The following is a 19,704-nucleotide window of genomic DNA, read 5'->3' as shown; positions in this document are numbered from 1 at the left end:
GAACACCCATTAGCTGTTAAAATGTGTCCGCTATACACTTCACCGTCTTATGGAAAGTAAGGCCTTCTCCTTATTCTTGACATTCTAAAAGAGTAATGATAAAAGGACATAATTATCTTAATCAAAAGGAGTAGTTGTTAACGCATCAAGTGATCTTTCAATTACAGAAAACCGGGGACAGCAGTAGCCCGGGACAGATCACTGAAATCGGGGACTGCCCCCGGAAACCGGGGGACGTCTGGTTACCCTACTCCACACAAGCTTCCAAACAACCGCGGGCCGCGGGGTTGTTTTGGTGTTTTGAGAGGACTCGGTGTTCCCGAGTTCAGTTAGTCTTTTCAGTTTGATATGCCTTCGGCCACAAAAATGTTGCTCTACCAAGATTATTACAGAATGTATTCCTTTGTAATATTTAGAGGAGAAACAGTGCTCTCTGTTGAACTATATGAAAAAAATTTTCAAACTAAATATGTAGTTGAGACTAGTAAAAAATGCGAGAGCATTGAAACCGCGACTGTGAGTATTAAGCTTATAATAACAGTTTTGTAGAGTGTGTATTACCAGATCATATGGATAATGTTAGGATAAACACTTGGAATTAATGTTTTGCTGTACAAACACTCAATACCTCAAGATTTATTATGATATGAATTTTAGAATGTGTGTCTCTTGCGAGCTGGGTGGCTGTTTACTGAGTCACGTATTAAAACAGCCAGTGATCAATGGCAACCCAAGCATATCCGATGTCGGGAATTGGTTTTAATTAGCAAAATAAATAAAAATATTGCAACCTGAAGGAGGAGGTGGTAGATACCAACTGAAACGATAATTTACTCCCAGTGAGATCAAATAGCACTAGTTCTGATCTGGACTAGTCCTGATCTGTCCAATTCTGGTCTGGATCAGTTTAGGGGGTGCTGTGAACTCATCATCAAAGCGGGGAACCTCTCCAGGCCCAGACACCGGAAGGATTGACAGATTGAGAACTCTTTCTCGATTCAATGGGTGGTGGTGCATGGCCATTCTTAGTTGATGGAACGATTTGTCTGGTTAATTCCGATAATAATGAATGCCTACTAACTAGTTGACAGATCTCCAGCAATTGGTGTCCAGTTCGCAGCTTCTTCTTAAAGGGATAAGCGGCAATTCTGGCCGCACAAGATTGAGCAATAACAAGTCTGTGATGCCCTTAGATGTTCTGGGCCACACGCGTGCTACACTGATGGGATCAATGTGTCCTCCCCTCTCCAATAGAAGCAGGTAACTTGTTGAAATCCTCTCATGGCAGGAATTGGGGTTTGCAATTGTCTCCCATGAGTGAGGAATTCCCAGTAAGCGCAAGTCATGAGCTTGCATTGATTACGTCCCTGCCCTTTGTACACACCATCCGTTACTACTACTGATTGAATGATCTTGTGAGGTCTTCGGACTGGCGCTCTTGCATACCAGGCCTGCGCAGTTTTACTGCTGCCGTGCTCTCGGCGCCTCGAGCTGGTGGAAAGACATCCAAACTTGATTTCTGCACTCACTCTGTTCTCACTTCGGTCAAAATATCTTTTGAATAGTATCAGGAGCAGAGTGAGAGTAGAGTGTGAGCACCAGTGTAAATGCTTTCATCAAAATGCATGTAACAATACTGGACTGGACCATGAGCGGAGCAAGACCAGAGCGATAATATGAAGTGAAGGATTTCACCTGATATTGGCATGAAGACTCTCACATGCATTTAGATCATTATTAGATCCCATTATTTTGCATTTAAAAGATGTAAATATGTACCTGGCGTATGGCATTAGCACTGACTGTGAGAGACTACAAGGCTAATATTCATATTTTTCTTTTTTTATCATTTTTTTTTTTACATGTGCAATTTTAATTGTATGAAAGTGTCCTACCTCAGGTAGTAACAGCATCACACTGTAAAAAATGTAGTGAAGCTTGCCCATACCAAGATCAATATAGCTGATCATATGTTTTGTTTTGGTTCATGTGGTGTATGGTTATTTAGGCAAATTCTTCCTGACTGGTGTCATATTTTGTGAATCACTGATAAGTATGACCTATTATATAATGTTATCTTGAAAGAAAGAATTGTTTTGTGGTGTGGTACCAATCATCACTTTGTTTACATGTGTCAAGATGTCTGGGATTTTATTTTAGAGCCACTGTTGCCATAGACTTACCACTAACCACTGCCTCAATACTGAACCTTGGCCTCATAAGATGCAGGCTCATTTCCTGAGAATTTTGTCTTGGAGAAAAGGTGCTTTCTATGAGCCATCAAATATGGTATATATATATATATATATATATATATATATATATATATATATATATATATATATATATATATATATATATATATATATATATATATATTTTGTTATGAACCGCCGCCCACACAGCACAGCAGGGCCACCCACACCCGCAACCACTGGGCAAGGCAGGGCACCTAAAGGTCCTTACCTCAGCTTCCAGTGCCACAACAGCAACTCACTTACTCAGCTGCAGAACAGGACAGCATTCAAGACAGGGATAAGTTGACAAGGATCCGTGACTCGCGAGGAGGCGAGGTATTTACTTAGGCAGACTGACTCACACAGAAAGGCAGGACTGGCAGGAAACACTTAGTACTGCTTCTTAGTTTACTTTTGTAGTAACACAGTACAACAGGGAAATACACAGTGCGAATGCGGGCCATGAAAATGGCGAGCAGAGCGATACAGAGACAAAGGGCAAGAGACAACAGCGGCAACTAACTCTTGGGGACAGAGACAGCCAGGTTGAATACAGATCTTCCCATCATTGCAATACTGTGGTTGGCTCGCCTCTTGGCCAATCACAGTTACTTTATCCACATGCATGGCCATCACTTCCGGTCCTTCACTTCCTGTCTTTCAACAATACCACCTCACTCAAAGCATATTATCGAGTTTTCAATCAATTATTGTTTATGGTCATTCAGGTAAGTAAAAGGTTATATTGTTATATTGTTATATTATTTGCAACTATGTAGGAATATGAAACACAAGCTTGTTTTTGTTGTTGATTAGGGCCGTGAACGCGAAGGACTGCAGGTTGCCGAGAGGGATGGATGCCTGAGGCCGCCAGGAGGGTGGGCAGGTCGAATGTTGTGACGCCCAGGGCGGACAGCTGGGAGCGTAGTGCAGTGCAGTGGGAGTAGAAGCGTGGGCAGCAGAGCAGGAAATGCAATAGGAAAGGGCAATAGGGATCAGCAGACAGGCACAGACGGTGCAAGTGAGCTGCGAGTGTCGTGTGGCCCAGGCGAAGGCTCCGGAGTTGTTATTGTTGTGATGGTGGGTGCACAAGCCCTCAAGGTCGTCAACCTCCCCGTTGTCATGGTAACGGGCTTTTCTTAGCATCACTTTTCTTAGCATCACTGCTGTCACTAAGGAGTTTTCTCTTTGGTACCATTGAGCAAGATACTAAGAACTTGAGTCAGTAAACACAGAAGTAGGATAACACTCTTGCCAGGAGCGATGGTGTGGTGGAACTGAGGCAAGGTGTTATTGTATTCAAGCGTGAGGCAGGTGGTGTGGCGGGTAACCACTAGTGACGCCTGGCGGCCAACAATAACAATAAATCCCATGCTTTATAATTTATAAATTTTCAATCTTTTTAATCTTAAATTGCCTTATAGTGGACTGATGTAACTACGAGTTTGATGTAACTCGAGACCGACGTAACCCGGGACCTTACTGTATATATATATATATATATATATATATATATATATATATATATATATATATATATATATATATATATATATACAGGCAACCCCTGCTCAATGAAGGGGTTATGGTGGCTACCTTAAGAGAGTCATAATTAGTTACTACCGCCGTTTTCCCAAGCAAATGGGAAACACGATGTGCAGCACTAACCCTCCTGAGAGGGACAATGGGGGAACAGCCTAAAGCTTACTCTCTCACGGACACCCCCACTCAAGGGGGCACGACCAAGAGAGGCCTACCATGAGGGGATTTGACACCGCAAGGGATTCGGAAATGGGGACGCCACACCTATTCCGATGGCCTGGCTACCCAGCATTAGGGCCCACCGCAATGACTGACTTGTAGTTTGCAAGGATGATGTTCCCTGCTAAGCACCTCCAGAAGCACAGTTCGCTGGCAGGGCAACAATCACCAGCGGTTGTACATTCCTTAGGGGGATTGGGACCTACACCACCCGTATACCCTCTTAATCTTAAGGCCATGCACTCATGGTGTGTCATGAGGTAGGAAGAGCCATACCTCCCACATCATGAGCCGTCATCCCGGTAATGCCCTACCCAGACTACTGAAAGCTGGAAGTAGTGGGTTGCTAACAGCCACCACCAAATCTGGGACGACGGCCCCCGACATACAGGGATAATTAACCACAGCATGCCAGGAGACACCGGATTAGTGAAGCTGTTAAGGGTATCAACCAAGGCATACCCCCATTGCTGTATGAGTGCCATACGAAAAGGGACAGTGGATAATTAGCCACAGCCCTTGGCCCCGACACTCTGGGACTGTATTTGGCTGAGCTAATCTCATTACCAGCAGAAACCACGTGGAGGTAACAGCCCCGTAACTATGCTTTAAGGTACTTTTAGCACTAGGTACTGCCAGCTGCAGTAAACCTAGGATACCTTAAGAGTGTCATAGTTACTCCTGTTAAGAGAAACTTCGTTAAGCGAACCGATTATAACAAGTTTAACCCCTGACTTGAACTTCCATTGAGACTAAACAAAGTGGTTTAATGAAAGTAAAAATTATAAAGTTAAACATTTAGGCAGTTTAATTTAAGTCATTATAACGTACACTAATGTATGTATGTAAGTAACTTTATAATGTTGATGATCTTGAATTTATGAAGTGAGGGAGTGGAGCAGGAAAGACACTAGCTGGCAACCTGTGGAATGTAAACAAAGGGCGCATCATTGTATCGCATACAAAACTTATATACCACATTTCCACAAGGCTTTCCATTTTATCCATTGCAGACTCACAAGTTCAGGTGGTTCTTTTAGCTTGCAAGGAAGATATAGTCTCACCAGCCTTCTTAATAGTCTGCTGACTTGAAAATAGTAGAGACGGTAGATGGAGTCAAGCCATGGTGGCAAGCAATGCTATTAGTTTTCTCGCCTCTATCATGTCTGTGAATAATATCCAGCTTCACTTCGAGAGTAAGAGACTTGCTTTTCTTCTTAGCAACACTAGGCGACATTGCAGGGTGTTTTGGTGGCATGTAGAGCGAGGGAAGACGAGCTGCTGCTGACGCTGTTATTGTTTTGAACTAGGGGGAGTGAGTGGCACGCATTTTGTCCATGACAAGTTCATGATAGACGTCTTCACTTCATCCTAAGATGACTTGATGTTATCTAAGGCGTACTTGACGTTATACGACTTTCACCATTCTCTGATAGTGGGCTTGCCAGGCCCATCTGTGCCCTTTATCAGTTGCTGCATGGTTTGCCATTGGTAGTAGGCTTTAAATGTTTGCCATAATTATTATGAATATATTTGTGCTTACAATAGACCCTTTAATATTCCATTTATTCATCTAATTAGTAATGCATGTAAGTAATATGTAATGCAGTAAAAAAAAAAAAAAGGTTGGTCAAGTTAAAGTCAGTACTGTAAGTGGCAGGGAGGTGTGGCGTGGATGACGTCATCACCCCTGCTCCCCCACACTGGGCCCTCTCAAATGACGTGAGCGGATACCGTATATGTGAAATTTTCTTACTGTATATCGAAGCGAGGGTAGTAATTTCCAAATACCATAACTGTGAATTTACTGGATAAAGAACTATCGTATAACAAGGACTTACTGTATTAGCTAATATGCATCGCACATGCACTACCAATAAAGCACAAGCAGTGACCAGCCTTGAAAGGCAATGTTGGTGAGTGTCTGGGTATTTGAGATGTGAAATAATGATTTATTTTATGAATTTTGTTACTTGTTAGGAATAGTTTAAATATAGATCATGCTACAACTTAATACAGTAAAATCAGAACAAACGTCTGTATGTAGACAATCTGACAAAAAGTCCTAATTTCAAAATATCTCTATATATCCTCCACTGGGAAGGGGGTTAACAAGAAAAAGGTTGAGAACTCCCATTCTAAACCTTGGTTTAACACAGCCTGTTTTCATGTTATAGTTGATAGAGAGGTTGCCCACGAAAGATACTTGAGCCTTCCATCACCTGAATCTCATGCTCTTTATATATTTGCCTGGAATCATGCCAAGTCTGCACTTTAATTTGCCAAACACTCCTTCATTAATAGAAAATGTAAAAATCTTTCAAAATCCAATTCCCCTTGTAACTTCTGGCATCAGGCCAGAAACATCCATAACTTTACTTTTTCATCTTTCTCTCCTTTATTTCATCCTAATGGCACTACTGCCATCACATCTGTCTCTAAAGCTGAACTCTTCTTTCAAACTTTTGCTAAAAACTCTCTCTTGGATGATTCAGGGCCTATCCCTCCCTCTCCTCCTCCTCCATCTGACTATTTCATGCCTTCAATTAAAATTCTTTGTAATGATTTTTTCAATGCCTTCATTGCCTTAAACCCCCGGAATATTTATGGGCCTGATGGAGTCCCCTCCTATTGTTAAAAAAAAAACTATGCCTCTTTGCTTGCACCTTGCCAAGCTAAACTCTTCCAACTCTGTTTTATCAGCTTCTGCTTTTAATTCTTGCTGGAAGTTTGCTATATTTAGCCTGTTCCTAAAAAGGGTGACCTTTCTAATCCCTTGAACTACTGTCTTATTGTTTTAATATCTTGCTAATCCTCAGTAGGAAGATTTTTAAACATCTGTCACTTCACAATCATCTGATTGCCAATATTGCTTTCGTCAATGCCACTCTACTGGTGATCTTCTGATTTTCTTACGAGTTTTGGTCATCCTCTTTTAAAGATTTTGGTGAAACTGTTGCTGTTGTCATAGATATATCAAAAGCTTTTGATAAAGTCTGGCACAAAGCTTTGATCTCAAGACTACCCTTCTACAGTTTCTATCTTCCTCTCTGCAACTTTATCTCAAGTTTTCTCTCTGACCGCTTTATTGCTGTTGTGGTAGACAGCAAATGTTTTCCTCCTAAATCTATTAATAATGGTGTTCCTCAGGGTTCTGTCCTGTCACCCACTCCCTTCCTATTATTCCTTAATGATTTTCTCAATCAAACTTCTCGCCCTATCCACTCTTACGCTGATGATACCGCCCTACACTTTTCTACATCTTTTGAAAGATGACCAACCCTTCAGGAAGTTAACAGTTCCCACAGGGATGTGACAGAACACTTGACTTTTGATGTCTCTAAGATTTCTGGTTGGGCCTGAGAAAGCTTAATATTTTTCAGTGTCTCAAAAACTCAATTCCTTCATCTATCAATTCAATACAACCTTCCAGACAACTATCCCCTCTTCTTCAATGGCACTCAACTGTCCCCCTCTTCTATACTGAATATCCTCAGTCTGTCCTTTACTGATAATCTAAACTGGAAACTTCACATCTCATCTTGCTAAAACAGCTTTTATGAAGTTAGGCATTCTGAGACATCTCTGCCAGTTTATCTCACCCAACTGCTAACTCAGTGCAAGGGCCTTATCTTTCCATGTATGGAGTAGTCTTTGCATGTGCATGTATGGGGTGTTCCACTCATGAAGTTTTCATAGATAGGGTGGAATCAAAAGCCTTGCAGTGCTGCACTAGGAGATTGTATAAGGGTTTATCTCAAATATGAAAACTATTGTGTTTGGGAGAAATTTCTCTGTATATCATATCAACTCCATAGGATAAAAGTCTGCTTGATAAAAAAAAAAAAAGCAGTATTATCAATTTCAACTCTATACTTGATTGCAACTTGCATTATACAGTAAGTCCTTGTTATACAGTACATATGCATTCCTGAAAAGCTTACCGCAAATCAAAATTACCGTCTACCGAACCTATTGTAACGTAATAATAGGGGATGTGTTCCAGCACATCGAAAATCACCCCTACAGACATGAAAATAGTCATATAAAAGGTGTAAAGTAGTGCTCAAAAGAAATAAATAAGATGTTTTTATTTACCTGTCACTCGCCACATATTCTATCAGATGATGTCCCTCCTGAGGCTAAGGGACAGTAGGGATTTCAGGCCTTACTCGTAATATCCACAAAAAACACACCGTAAGGATTTCACTTGTGTTCAGTGGGAAACGCAGGAAGAGACTGCCAGCTGATTGTTGTGGTGGCTGCACGGCATGGTGGCAATACGGTACAGTGTAAAATCCACGAGCGGATACCTTATCAGTGAATTTTTCTTACCGTAAATAGAATCGAGGGTAGTAATTACCAAACACCATAACTGTGAATTTACTGGATAACGAAGTACAGTATAAAGAGGACTTACTGTATTAATTATTCTTGTAAATTTTAACTTGAACACGTTATTGTATTGCCATCATTCTTCTGTCTATTGATTGACCAAGAAAACTACAAGTACTGCATAAAGAAAAAGAGACAGCAAAGAAAAGGAAAACTTAATTCATAGTGTCTGAACTAACCAGGAGCTAAGCTGAGTGAGCCATACATTCATTGTTGAGGTTATAAGACCCATTCACCAAGCAGCAACCAGGTTACAAAGGCAGCTTTGTCTGTACAGTAGTGCAGTGTTAGCCTGAAAGAACAGTCTCACTTCTTTTAGGATTTACTGGCAAAAATCTAAGTGCTGCTATGTTTCTATTATCACCTTTTCCTGTCAATCTGTCTATTCTCCCTTAGCTCATTAGGCTCTGGTGATGATCCTGGTAAGAGTCTTGAGTACTGTACCAGTTTCAGTGCTCAGCAAAAGTCTCTTGAGAATTGTCAGTGTTCCAGGACAGGGCATCACACTGGTAAGCACCAGTGAAGATCCTAAGGGGGAATCCCTAGTATCATCATGAAAACTGAACCAGATGGAAAAAACTGTCTGAGAGGGAGGTTTTGCAAGGAACTGAGCTTGTATTAGGACACTTACAGAAACAAGTTCTAAACCTTTACCAGTCTGGCTAAGATGATTGTGAAGACATGTATGGATTCTGGTCACCCTGGACTATCCTACCACTACTTCATTATGTAATATATAGGCATACACTATTATGCTTACTTGAAAAAAGTAAGTAGCAGAGACAAGGCATCCACATGAAAAGACATACTTTTCTAAAGAATAGACTTAATATCAAAATCCCTGAACCTCAAAGAGTGGGAGTGGGCTGATCCTTACTGACCACACTGCACAAAAGTGAGGTATTTAGTATGCACCAGTCCCTTCACACCAGCAAGACTGCTTTACAATCTCTCCTGAATTATAATAAGACACTTTCTTCCTCAGTTGGCTCACTATTTATAGGCATTCATTCACAAGTTTTCTAGACATCCCCATTCACTTAAATCTTGCATTATATTCATTATTTGTTTAAAGAACTGAAATTCAAGCAGTGTGGTGTGTGATAAAAATTAGTCTTCATTTTTATGGAGCAAGATATGCAGGAATGTTTGGTAATACATAGTATGATGTAGATGTGCAGTCTCAACTATCAGCTTAGTATGGATAGATAAGCTCTGTCTACCTATTTAGAAAAAAAAAGTAAGTTTTGATTGACCATTACCCCTGCATCTCCTGTCACAGTTGCTGGCTGTCAATATATGAATCTGTGGTGTGGGCACTGGTGGGTCCCATCTGTGTCATTGTCATCATTATCCTGCTGGTGTTTGTCATGGCCATCAGGGCATCACTTACTCTCAAGGGCCATATTGAGGGCTTTGGTAATCTGAGGTATGTCCCTTTTTTTTTAGATCTAAAATAGTGACATCCTTATAATTTGTGATATTATTATTTATATAAAATCTGAATAGTTTTAATGAAAAGCATCATTTACAGGACTCTGCTGTGGTTGGGCATCCTGTTCCTACCATTACTGGGAGCCACCTGGGTTCTAGCTGTCCTGTCTGTCTCAGAGGACCTGGAGATCCTTCACTACTTCTTCTCAGTGTTCTCACTGCTGACAGCAATGTTCATCTTGGTAGGCTACTGCCTTCTCAACAGCCGAGTGCGGGACTCGCTCTACTTCATGATCCGCACCTGCATGGGGAAAAAAGTGCCATACCAGGAGTCACTCAGTATTACCAGGACCTCCGTTGTCTCTGTGAGTGTATCATCTATTCTTAGAACTTCCTCAGAAGAGTTTTAGTCACACTGAGATTAATCATATTTATGACCTGCTAAAAAAGACTCACTAATTGCATGTTAACCTGCCACTTATACACCTTTTCCCCTGATGCAGAGATCAGCATTGACTTACAATGATGACTTCAACATCCTACGCCGCAACATTGGCATCTCCACTGCCAGCACCACCTCACGCTCCACCTGTAAGACCTCTAGTTCCCCCTACAGCCGTGGGGAACGGGTGGCTGCTGGGCCCCAGGGAGTTGGGGCCTCCTCTAGCACCCCCAGCAACTATAATTCCAACACTGATCTCAACTCTCAATCTGTAAAGTCACCATATGCCTATAATGATTCCACAACATTCCACAGAAAGCACAGTGAGTTCAGGAGATTAACTGCAAACTAACACATTAACAAATAAAATATTAACTACAAACTAACAACTGGAAACTAACACACTAAAAGAATATCCTCAAATAGTGTGGATTTCTAACCAGATTTTTTTTAGTGTCTCATTCCTTACACTGCACTGCTGCATATCACCATCCTGAACCAGTCAATTACATCTCTATATGCTAAATTGGAATCTATACAATGATTGACACATGTCTGCACAGATCAATGGCCAAATGCTCAGCTACAACACTAGTTTCAATCGTTCTTACTCTAATTTCATGGTCCTTTTTTTTTCTTTTTTTTTTCCTTAACTTTCAACTCTCTACATTGATAACTTTTAAGGAGTTATCAACAAATCCATCTCATTTTAAGTTGCTAGTATTAATATCAGTTTACTTATTAGTAATCTGACCAGTTTATCTTTAGACCAGTGTATATATATTTATTTAATTTAAAGTATGACTGAGATAGGCCTCTACTTCTAACTAATGAAGAATATCATTATATAAAACAGGCAAATAGAGTTAAACAATCGAACAGACAGTTGTGAGATGGCAGGAATTTTGATTTGTGTAACAATAATATCCCTTAAACTGTGCATGGATGCCCTTTGCATATCTGCCCTTTGCATTAGAAAGCTCTCTCAGGATTGCCATCCTTCAAGATGTGACATCTTACTCCTTTCAAAAGTAGCATCTTTTAGCATGTAAGATTTTCTTCATAAACCATTTGATGTGATGTTGTTATATTACCTCATTGTGCACCACTGAACACTTACACCATCACAGCTGCAGGAGCTCGGGCCACTAAGCGCCGGGAAAGTGAGAGTGAGAGTGAGTTAAGCCTAGACCACCGCTCTTTGGACCTTGCTTCATCCCACTCCAGTGATGAGGATGACACCACCACCCACAACGGTACGCTGAGAGTCAATGAACATCGCACCAACCCTCCCCCAGGTACTATCTCACCTGCAGCACTGCCACTGCTTTGCTCACTTGGCTTGCTTCACCTTCCTGGATATATATCATATTTCAAAAACAATAACTGAAGCTATGAGTCAGTTTTAACAACAGAAAGTTGATTAAAACTCTATACCAGTGAAACCATATTAATTGAGTCTAAGAGTATTGATCTGAACTGCATAAAATTTAGATAGAAGCCATATTAACTGAGAAAAAAAAGTACTACTGAGAGCCATACTAAATATAAAAAACAAGAAAAATTTACTAAGATAAGTTGTAGCTTTAATTATACTGAATATAATGTCAAGGGAAGCTGTATTGACAGAGGCTAAAGAATAACTATTTTTTATTTTATTTCCAGCTATTATAAGTAATATTTTATATCACTTAGTCCATAACCTAAAGTGCTAGTGAAGCCACACTAAAGACTAACCACACCATGGGTCCACAGAGGTGCCTCCCAAACCCTCCAGCTACCTGCCTAACATATATGATCTGGACACCACAGCTGAGGCCCTGCCCCCTCCCCCTCCCCCTGGCATGATTGGTGGAAGGGATGGGATGACAGGCTCCCCTCTCCTCCACAACATTCGGCCCCTTTATGCCACACACTGGTCCTCCCAGCTGCCACCAGCCTACCCTGGCATCATAAAAGGTGAACAGGATAGCGCTACTAAAGTCTGTCTATTCTGAACTGGCAGCTGGATCTCAGTCTGGGACGAAAATGCCTGTTGTTATATTTTGAGAAAAATAGTAGTCTCTCCTTGTGATCAACAAAAATAAGTAATATATACATAAAATGAATGATATAATCATTAAGCTACACTATGTTTTAAATAATAACCCAATTGCCCACTTCCTCAGTTTGAGACCCAGTGGGCAGTTTAGAAGAGACAGACTATATCAGTTACTATGTTCTTATAAGATCATTTCATTGCATCACAAAGTTAGAGGGAAGGCATCATTATTATTATTATTATGTACTTGGAGTAAAACAAATGCATGAAGTTAAAAGAGAAACATCAGCACATCTGTTTCTCATTAAACCTCATTCATACTAATGTACCATTACCTAACAGAACACAATGTAGCATCCCCATCCTGGGCCAATGAGCGCCTCTCCACCACTACCGCCTCAGACAATGAGATGCCTGACAAGCCAGACAACCTGAGGGTGGAGTCTCGTCCAGGCCTTTCACGTTACCTTGATGAGGTAAAAAAATAAAATACATAGGACCCTTGGACTTTGAACAATTCGTTCCAGAAAGCTGTCCAAATTGTTCTAAGTCCAAAACCATTTTCCCCATAGGAAACAATGTGGATAATTTTAATCTGTTCTAAGATTCCAGACTTTTACCTAAGTTAATAAGAATTGAACTATGTAAGATCAATATTATTTACCTTTTGGTGGTGAACTTCATGGCAAGTGTCATTTAACCAGGTATTAAGAATATACTGGATTGTGGTAGCACTACCATTAGCATAGTCAGTTAGTTCCATGTAGATTCTTTGTTTCATGTCTGTTACACCTTCTCATTATAGTAGTTAAGAAATATTTTTGTTAGTTACGAGATCAGTGTACTTATTTGAAATATTATTCAATCATCCTACCTGGTTAAGTGACTCTGGTCAAATGAAAAGCTGGTCAAATGTCCTTACCCTAGCTGGAAATAAGAGCAAGGCAGTAAAGCAGAATCAAAACAAAGTGAGAAGTGATGTTTACCTCCCACCAATGGCACTAGCGTCATCTGGATTCACCGGATTGTGTTTTCCAAGTCTGAATTTTTTTTCCAACTCCCAGGGTTAAGATTATTCAAATTTTTGTTCCAAGTCCGAATTGTTCCAAGTTCAAGGGTCCACTGTATTAAGAATCACGAATTTGTTAACATTATAGAAAATTGTATTGAGACAATGAGTATAAGTATATTTCAGTAGGTATTGTGATCATTTACGGAGTGGACTTTCCTTGTTAGTGATGTTAAAGTTCTGAAATTATTGTTTAGATAATAAACCCTAACATTTTCCCTGTTTACTTTCTTCTATACATGAGCTATTTATTAATAGGAAGGGATGCTATGACTGACATTTTTTTTCCGCAATAATAAAAGCTATTGAATTCATGACTCTAACACAGAGAGTAGAGTCTATAGGATCTGTAGTCAACACTGCTATTTTAAAGTTCTTTCTCCCCCAATAAGGTCTTGCTATTTACCAGCTGGTAACTACACTCAGCCATTGATTTAACAGATTAAAAGGGTGGAAGATGGTCTGTTGCTAGAAAATACTTACATATGATAAATACCAGCATACAAAAGATCAATTTTGTAACCTGGCCAAGTACTGTATGTAAGTACTGTACTGTAATATAGGGTTTTTTAATGTAAAATACATTTTTATTTACATACTGTTACGAACACCTCCCTTGGCAATTTTTCCAGCCAGGGAGCACCTGAGGTTCTGAGTGGCTGGTTGTGTGGCCTCCTGAGACTCACCAGAGCATGTCTTTGTGTCCCTATAAGCGCCGTCCCCCAGCTATCAAAGGGGCCAAAGAAAATACCACTTTTAACCTTAAAAACGAGTCTATTAGGAAAAATAGTGGTTACAGTAATCCTACACTGACTGAGGCAGCCCCCAGGCCTCTTCACAACCTTCGCAAGGGCTCTTGAAGCCTCTAGTTCAGCTTACAAAACACAATACACACTGTGACCGCCGCCCGCTTCCCGTGCTCGCTCCAGACTCTCCTCGTAGCCGGCTTCCCCTCGCCTCTCAGCTGATACCCCGTCCAATCAGCATCTCCGCCCGGCATCACGTAACCTTGGCAGCCAATCACGCTCTTCATTGCCCCAAGGCAGCTCCCGCCTCGGTTCCCGGGTGGGAAGATACGGTTTTCAGCTCCCGTTCACTACACCACCCCCTCCTGTAAAGAGACTGAGCACCCTCGCTCCCCTACTCTCTACCCCCAAAACTGAAACTAAAAATTCCATTCTGGTATAGCAAACAACTAAACAAATAAATAATCCTCACTCCATACCGGTAGGCGTCGCTCCCGTCTGGGCCTCCCTACCACAGGCTCAGCATTGATGTCTGCCAGTGTCCCGTCCAAGGGACACAGCTCCTCCACTTCGTCCTCCTCCAGCACCCGTGGCTCAGGCTGTCCCGGGTTCAGGTCAGGGTCCTCGTCCTCCTCCTCGTTGCTACTTAACTGAGAAGCTTCCTCTCCCCAGGAGAAGTTCCCAGGGCCATGGTACCGCCAGAGCCTATCAGTGTGCACCACCAGGGCCCTCTTCCTTGGCCCCTGTCGTATCCGGAAGGGACGTCTGAGATGACCTTTTCCACGACATACGTCCCCTCCCAGGGGCTCTGGAGCTTCGGAGACAACCCCTTCTTCCGCCAAGGGTTGTGCAGCCACACTTGATCCCCCTCACTAAAGGGTGGCGTCGTAGCCCGACGATCGTACGGGTCCTTTATCGCCTCGGCCGACACCTTCAGGTTATCTCTCACCTGATGGTGCACTTCCCGGAGGTGGTCCTGGAGGGTAGTAGCATACAGGGTGACTGAAGTGGGCATGTCCTTGTCCAGCGGCCTGCCAGTCACCAGATCCACTGGCAGCCGGAGCTCCCGCCCACACATCAACTGGGCTGGCGTGTACCCAGTCACCGCGTACTCGGCTGAGCGGTAGGCCAAGAGAAGCAGGAGGATTTTTAAGTCCCAATCCTCCTGACCCTCCTGGCAACACTTTGCCAACTCTTGTCCCAACGTGCAGTTGTAGCGTTCCACTGTGTTCGACTGCGGCTGCAGGGGCGGGTTATGAGTCTTCTTAATACCCAACAACCGGCAGCACTCCCGGAACACTTCTGACTCAAATTCCCTGCCCTGGTCAGAGTGTAGCTCGTGCGGCATGCCAAACCTGGCGAAGAACTCGTCCACCAACACTCCTGCCACAGTGGCAGCCTCATGGTTCGGTAAAGGGTACGCTTCAGGCCATTTAGTAAAGTAGTTCATGGCCATGCACACAAACCAGTTTCCTCGGACTGTCTGAGGAAATGGGCCCAGAATATACACTGCTACCCTCTCCATAGGTGCCCCAACCTGATACACCTGTAAGGGAGCAACTATCCTCCTCCCAGGGCTAATTTTTGCACAGCATATGTCACAAACTTTGCACCACTCGCTCACGTCCTTCCGCATGCTGACTCAGTACACATGCTGTTTTGACCGCCCTAGGGTTTTCCTTACACCGAAGTGGCCACTCGCACTGCCACCATGAGCCTCGCGCACTAACGCCTCCCTCCTGTTAGTAGGGACTATAGTTTGCCAGAAGGCCACACCACCGTCACATGACTCCCAACACCGCTGCGGCACTCCCTCACTCAGGCACAACACTGACCACTGTTGCCACAACGCTTTTACTGTAGGGCTTAACAGTGTCACCCTTTCCCAAGGCAGTTTTTCCTCGCCTTCCTCACGCAGTGTCACTATAGGCCCGATATCAGCGTCCTCCCACTGGGTCTGCTTGAGGTCCTCCCCCCACCTAGTGTCATTGGAAAGCACAGCAGCCCTCACGCCCACAGGCTCAGTTTCACGGTGACTACAATGCTTACAGTCACTCTCGCAGGGACGGCGACTCAAACTGTCCGCATTGTTGTGCATTTTCCTCAGCCGGTACTCAATGTTGTAGTCGTGTTGTTCCAGTTTGCCAATCCACCTGGCTAGCTGTCCCTCCGGGTTCCTGAAGATTTTATGCCACCTCAGTGCAGCGTGGTCCATCCTGATCTTGAACTTGGCCCTGTACAGGTAAGGATGGAAGTGATCAAGGGCCAGCATCACTGCCAGCAGCTCCTTACGCATGACGCAATAGTTCCTCTCCAGTGCCGAGAACTTCCTGCTAAAGTAGGAGACGACCCACTCCTGCCCATCCTTTTCCTGTGACAGGACAGCTCCTACTCCTTCAGCACTTGCGTCACAATCCAGCATGTATGGTTTCGTAGGATCAGGATACAGCAACACTGGAGCGTTAGCGAGAGCCTCCTTCAACTCTTCGAAGGCCTGCTGACAGTCCTCGCTCCAGTGAAAACTAGCCCCTTTTCGAGTCAAGTGGTGAAGTGGGGCTGCAATTTGTGCGAACCCCTTGACAAACCGCTGGTAGTATGTACACAATCCTATGAACCCTCGTACTTCCGTCACATTATGCGGGACCGGCCACTCCTTAACTGACTCCACCTTTCCAGGGTCTGTTTTCACTCCCTCACTACTCACTATGTGTCCGAGAAATGGCACTTCCCTCTGGAAAAGGCAGCACTTTTTTGGGCTGAGTTTCACATTTGCTGCCCTAAACCTGTCCAGCACTGTTTTCAGCCTTTCTAGATCCCACTCGAATGAGTTTCCATACACAAGCACATTGTCTAAGTATACCAGGGCACTTTTCCAGAGCAGCCCATCCAGCACACGCTCCATCAACCACTCAAACATAGCCGGGGCATTCACCAGACCAAAACTCATCACCTTGAACTGATACAGTCCTTGTCCAGACAAGAAAGTCGTCTTCTCTTTGTCCTCCTTCGCTACCTCGACCTGGTGGTAGCCGGACTTCAAGTCCAAGGTAGAGAACCACTGGGCCCCCTTGAGCACGTCTAGTGTGTCATCTACCCTCGGTAAGGCGTACGAGTCCTTTGTCGTAACCGCGTTAAGGGCCCGGTACTCTACACAACACCTGTTGGACCCATCCTTCTTCTTAACAAGCGCGACAGCAGCACTCCAGGGACTAAACGACTTTTCGATTATCCCTTGCTCGAGCAGCTTCTCCATGGCCTTTTCCACCTCCAGCCGTCGAGCTGGCGCAATCCTCCGGGGCAGCAACTTGACCGGCCGACTATCCCGTGTGGATGTGGTGTTTAACCAGACTGGTCCGGCCCAGGTCATGATCTTCCTTTGAGAAGAAATCCGCATATAGAGTTAGCACTTTCTTCACCTCGTCCACCTGTTCCCTGGACAGGCCTGCCCAACTCCTCTGCAACAATTCCCGCAGATGAGGTAGAATTTCAGTGCTTCTCCCCTGCGTGTCCTCAGAGTGACCTTCCGGGTCCATAGTCGTTTGTACACCTTCACACCCACCCGGCCTTAGACTTTCGTCCTCCTGTTCCTCATCGAGACGGCAGCATTGGCTGGCTTTGGGTGAGGGCACAGTATGGGCTTGGTGAGTTTCAATTGAAACTTCACGCTCCACTGCGTCATCACCACTCTCCTGCAATGGCACTACATTACCTCCGACAGCCATGGTTATTTCCCCAAAGTCCGGCACCGCCCTGCTCCGCTGGAAGTAGTCTAAGCCAAGCAAGCTCTCCCCGACATCTGCTACATAGACAGGAAGACGCTCCTCCATGCCGCCAACCTCAATCCTGGCGTACACTGGCCCCCTCAGCTGTGTGCAGTGCCCGGTAATCCCACACAGCTGTAGCTGGGCCACTGGTGGTTGCCCAGTTGCCAACACGCCGCCTTGCACAAATGTGCGTTTGGCGCCTGAGTTTACCGTCAGGCAGCAAGATTTACCGTCCACTTGCCCGCCCACCTGAATGGTCTGGGCGCCCCCGGCACGGCAACTTAGGCGGACTGGGATCTCTTGCTCTCCGACTGGCGTTCGACCCCTTCTGCCAGCTCCTTCCAGTTTCCCGCAGCCTCCTTGCTATCCGTGGCGGGTACAAGGATGCACTCTGTCGTCTGGTGACCCTTGCCACAGTTATAGCAGCAGGGCTTGTACTGAGTGGGCCCTGCTTCCACACAGTCAGCCTTACTGCCACTCTTACCTTGTGGGCAGTACCTCCTAGAGTGGCCCTTCTGCCCACAAGAGAAGCAGTTACCTCGAAACTCTCCCGGGGGGGATGACGGACTGGAGGGAGGTTTATCCACGCTCCCCCTCTTAGCCTTCACCTTGTGGGGGCCACGGCTCCCGCTGGGTTGCTCCCGCATCGTCCGGAGAAACAATTCCAGCTCCAGGCCCCTCGCCAGGGCCTCCTGAAGATCCTTGGGGGTGTGCCTGCTGCACGTTAATCCTCAGTTGTTGGTTATCTATGGCATCAACGAACTGATCCTGCAGGAGAATTGTGATCATCTCACTGGCCTCCGGGTACGCATGGCGCACCAGCACCTCCAAATCCTGCGCCAGGCGTGTCAGAGTCTCCCCCAGGCCTCTAACCCTGGCCCGGAACCTTGTCCTTAACACCTCGGTTTGGTGCTGGTACCCGTACCTCTGCTCCAGTGCCGCCGTCACCTTACTGAAGGAGCTCCGCTGAGTAGCCGGCAGCTAGTTTAGGACTTCCAACGCTGCTCCCTTCAGCACCCACACCAGCTGCATGGCCATTTCAGCCTGACTCCACTGGCGGGCACTCGCCAAGAGCTCGAACTGTGTCTTATACGCCTCCCAAGACACTGTCCCATCAAACTCCTGGGGGTGGCGCCTCGTCTCGTCCCTGAATCTCCGTGTCGTGGAACTGCCTGTCAAGCAGCACGACTTCACAGAACCCGGCGGGGAAAGAGGAGGTGATAGCACGTTTACCGGAGTGCGAGGGGGAGTAGGCAGCTTATCCTCCAGCGGCAAGGGGCTTTTATGGCTCCCACAGCAGCTTCCGAGTTCCTCGTCGCCCTCGTCCTCAACATCACTGCCACGCTGGCTTGAGGGAGGTAGAGTGACTGCTGCTGCCACTGCTATGTCCACATATCACTTAAGGTCACTGGCTACTTTTTGCACCTCTTCTTTCACCTCGTCCTTGGTGAAAACCTCCCCAAGCACCTCCTTTTTCACCCGTTTGCACTCCTCTTCCACGTGCGCCCTCACCTGTTTAAACACGCGTTCCACGCTCCTCACAATCTCTTCTCTCACGCTCGCCAAGCTGTCCTGCATATCATTACCCTGTGCAGTCGAGGCCCGTTGTACCTCATCACTCTGTGCATTAAGGCCAGCCAGTACATCGGCTTGTGTTACGCCTCCATCTTCCATCTTGACGCACTTCCTCTAAGGCACACAAGAGTCACGCACACACACGAGCACAAAGCCACCGCGCCAAACTGGGTCCCAACGCGCTGCGTCCACGCGCTCCACCACCACGGCACTCACACACACACACACACTCGGCTCACC

At 44.8% G+C, this 19,704-nt stretch overlaps 1 protein-coding gene across 7 annotated transcripts in view; it reads left to right on the top strand.

Moving 5' to 3' along the window:
- Positions 1–19,704, top strand: part of LOC123498670 (protocadherin-like wing polarity protein stan) — a 469,084-nt gene that overhangs the window by 433,325 nt on the left and 16,055 nt on the right. For 3 of the 7 annotated variants that reach the window (XM_045246001.1, XM_045246003.1, XM_045246000.1), the window contains exons 25-30: positions 9,676–9,822; positions 9,928–10,192; positions 10,331–10,592; positions 11,400–11,567; positions 12,025–12,228; positions 12,653–12,786. In XM_045246001.1, coding sequence (XP_045101936.1) covers positions 9,676–9,822; positions 9,928–10,192; positions 10,331–10,592; positions 11,400–11,567; positions 12,025–12,228; positions 12,653–12,786 — 1,180 coding nt within the window. Of the gene's footprint in view, positions 1–167; positions 410–9,675; positions 9,823–9,927; positions 10,193–10,330; positions 10,593–11,399; positions 11,568–12,024; positions 12,229–12,652; positions 12,787–19,704 lie in introns of those variants that run through there. The other 4 variants (XM_045246004.1, XM_045246002.1, XM_045246006.1 and 1 more) reach the window with 4 other exon arrangements.

Source organism: Portunus trituberculatus, chromosome 48 (genome assembly GCF_017591435.1).
Source record: "Portunus trituberculatus isolate SZX2019 chromosome 48, ASM1759143v1, whole genome shotgun sequence".
Classification (NCBI taxonomy): domain Eukaryota; kingdom Metazoa; phylum Arthropoda; class Malacostraca; order Decapoda; family Portunidae; genus Portunus; species Portunus trituberculatus.
Note: the sequence above shows the minus strand (reverse complement) of the source record. Positions and strands in the feature narration are given on the sequence as shown.